General features: G+C 43.4%; 1 protein-coding gene across 1 annotated transcript; it reads left to right on the top strand.

The window, feature by feature from the left end:
- Window positions 1-262: 262 nt before the first annotated feature.
- LOC103517041 (neither inactivation nor afterpotential protein C-like) lies at window positions 263-2,814 on the top strand. The gene is made up of 5 exons (XM_008482049.3): window positions 263-444; window positions 745-1,058; window positions 1,347-1,624; window positions 1,965-2,114; window positions 2,558-2,814. Exons 1-5 carry the CDS (start codon window positions 288-290, stop codon window positions 2,715-2,717), a joined length of 1,059 nt encoding a protein of 352 aa, XP_008480271.1. The 5' UTR covers window positions 263-287; the 3' UTR covers window positions 2,718-2,814.
- The last annotated feature ends 79 nt before the right edge of the window (window positions 2,815-2,893 follow it).

Genomic DNA, 2,893 nt, shown 5'->3' with positions numbered 1-2,893 from the left:
GTGGGCTTTGAATCTGGAGGTTAGTAGTTCGAGTCCATCTCATTCACTCGAAAGAAGTTATAGTCCCAGCTCACAAGTGTTTCCTTAGAGAACGTCAAAAACATAAAAACGGACATATAAATCGTATACAGATGACGTATTTTAAAATTCACTAAAATTTAGCCTCTTATTTAGTGGATTCCGTATCCTTAGTAGATTGGGCGATCTATTGGAATCATCGAGAATTTCAATTCTGGGCCATCTAGTGTAGATTCTGTTCGTACAACCAGAAGGTGTTCGTTTGGGAAATGCAAGAGCAGGAGGAAGAAGAAGTGCCCATCACTCCTCTGCAGTACTATGACAACAAGCCCACCATTGACGAGCTGCTGAATAAACCGGATGGACTTATGTATATCATTGACGATGCCACTCGGAGCAAGGAGGACGGAGTGGAGTATATCATACGTAAGTTATTACTAACTCTCGTAAGTAGGTAATTGAAGTTATTTATCCCCAGGAAAAGCAGGGGGTTTGTTGCTTTCTTGACTTGTTGATAGGGGTAATGCCCCATATTCATTTTTACAAATTAACTGTGTTTTCCTAATAATTTGGTAATGTGTTATCTTCATGATTAATAAATTAGGTTCAAATCAACCACAACCATCGATATTAATTTAGTAAATCAGATGAAAGACCAGGCATTCAAAATTCCGTCACCTCTACAAACCCAATCTCAGCTGGTACCTGGTCTCGCTTCTCTTTCAGAAACCATCACCAACTCTCCCAAGGGCCCGCGGATCAAGATGGCCAACTCGAAAGACTTCTGCGTGGCGCACTACACGGGCAAAGTCACGTACGAGACTCGCAACATCCCGCGCAAGAACCGCGACTTCCTTCCGCCGGAAATGATCGAGACTCTCCGAAGTTCTCACAACGGCATCGTGAAGCAGCTGTTCTCCAATCAGCTGACGAGGAGTGGCAACTTGACCTTGACCTCGGATCAGAATGTGCTTGCCGCCACTGGGAAGAAGAAGAGATGGGGAGCCGCTTTAGTTGGGTCCGACAGTACTAAACTGCGGGTAAGAAAATGTTAGTAGTATACGTACGTCGTCATTTAGAAGCTGAAAAGAACCGTGTTTGCACTGTCCTAACTCAACAGTGATCAGGTGATCAAGATCGGCTTAAAGCCTAAACTAAGTAGAATCGATCAACATCACTGTATAGGAAGCCTTAAGAAAACAGTGTCCAAAACATCAAATTATAGACGGGACAAGAGTTTTAAAAACGGCAGTATGGACAAGAGTTGACAAAGTGAACTCAAATATGGACAACAAAATAAACTCATCTTTCCATAATTTCGGTTTCAGCGATACAACACGGAGTCGCGCGGCGAATTCTCGCAGACGCGCCGCATGCGAACCGCAAGCTCCGTATTCCGTGCGTCGAGTTTGGAAATTCTCAAGGCCATGACCGGAGGCGGCACTAAGTTTGTCCGTTGTATTCGGGCGGACCTGTCTGGAACCCCGGGCGGTTGGCAATCCGAAGTGGTGAAGCAGCAGATCCGAGCCTTGGGTGTGGTGGACACAGCCCGCGCCAGACAGAAAGGATACTCGTGCCGGGTCACCTTTGCCGATTTCATACAGAGGTGAGTTTGATCAGAGTTCAGCTAGTTGGACATTTCCAACTAGTTTGGTTGAAATAGAAGGGGGAACGTAAACAATCCCGGTGCTCCTTAGCAAGAAAACAGAGGGTTCTTAGAGGGTTTCAGCAGCCATTATACGTACATGGCCACAGCAGATAAAACAGAGGGTTGTTCATTTCATAAAAGTACTGCTCTGCTCCGGCTACCAAAATGCCAAAGCCAAAATGGTCTGTCCCGCAAAAGATCTAGAAATGTAGAAATACCTTTTCTTGGTTAATAAATCTGTCTCTTTTGGTCAATTTTGACATTGTATCTTCTAATTTATTTTCTCCTCTTGTTCCAGATATCGATTCCTTGCGTTCGATTTCGATGAGCCGGTGGATGTCACCAAAGAGAACTGTCGCCTCCTACTGATTCGACTGAAGATGGAAGGCTGGATGATTGGAAAGAGCAAGGTGTTCTTGCGATACTACAACGAGGAGTATTTGGCCAGGTACGTACACAAAAAGCCCACTTGGGTGTAGGGGGGCAAACAGCCCTAAAAGTTGGGTTAAGCTTTATTTGGCCAGGTATGAAAACCGATTTTGCACGTTCTCAACCGATTTTTCCCTTTTTATGCAGATTGTTACACGAGTTAACTATGTATGTAGATATGTCTGTACCTATGTATTGTCCTAAGGATTTCATAAATGCTTATTTGGCATTAACTATCATTTAATCCATCTCAATATTTCTTTATCTTACAATTCATCATTTGTCATCAACAAAGTTCAAACCATTGTGAGGACTTCTGCTTGTTCTTTTCGAGCAGAGAGCTAAGCTGGTTAGGGTTAGCTGTTCTCCCTGTTTCTCTATTTTGTCAACACCTTTCGGCTATAGCTAAAGCCGCTACAACAACAAAGTTCAAACAATTTTACAACACTATCCACTCTCCAGGTTGTACGAGACTCAAGTGAAGAAGATCGTCAAGGTTCAATGTATGATGAGAACATTCCTTGCTCGTAAGCGTGTTGCTCCAAAACTGGCAAGTCGTCAAGCGTCCAGAGATTCTGCTGATGGTAAGTTTAGTCGGGGCTGCTCCGTAGACGCAACCTAAATCAGCAGAACCCGAAAGCAGACACACTCGGAGAAAATTTGGACAGCCATTCGCATTCCGTCAACCTTTGGGGGTGATTGACGTGAACCTTTGGGGGTTAACTTTAAGAATCTTTCCTCTGTAGGAAAAAATTGGAATTTTTGATTTATCCCATTTTATTTTATTTTATTTTTTTT

The sequence above is a fragment of the Diaphorina citri genome, unplaced genomic scaffold (genome assembly GCF_000475195.1).
Source record: "Diaphorina citri unplaced genomic scaffold, Diaci psyllid genome assembly version 1.1 scaffold1728, whole genome shotgun sequence".
Taxonomy (NCBI): Eukaryota; Metazoa; Arthropoda; class Insecta; order Hemiptera; family Psyllidae; genus Diaphorina; species Diaphorina citri.
Note: the sequence above shows the minus strand (reverse complement) of the source record. Positions and strands in the feature narration are given on the sequence as shown.

Excerpts from the sequence above, each read along its gene's own strand:
- LOC103517041 (XM_008482049.3), top strand. The coding sequence starts at position 288 with ATGCAAGAGCAGGAGGAAGAAGAAGTGCCCATCACTCCTCTGCAGTAC. Across the intron at positions 445-744 it reads CGGAGTGGAGTATATCATAC|AAACCATCACCAACTCTCCC; the intron begins GTAAGTTATTAC and ends CTTCTCTTTCAG. Across the intron at positions 1,059-1,346 it reads CCGACAGTACTAAACTGCGG|CGATACAACACGGAGTCGCG; the intron begins GTAAGAAAATGT and ends TTTCGGTTTCAG.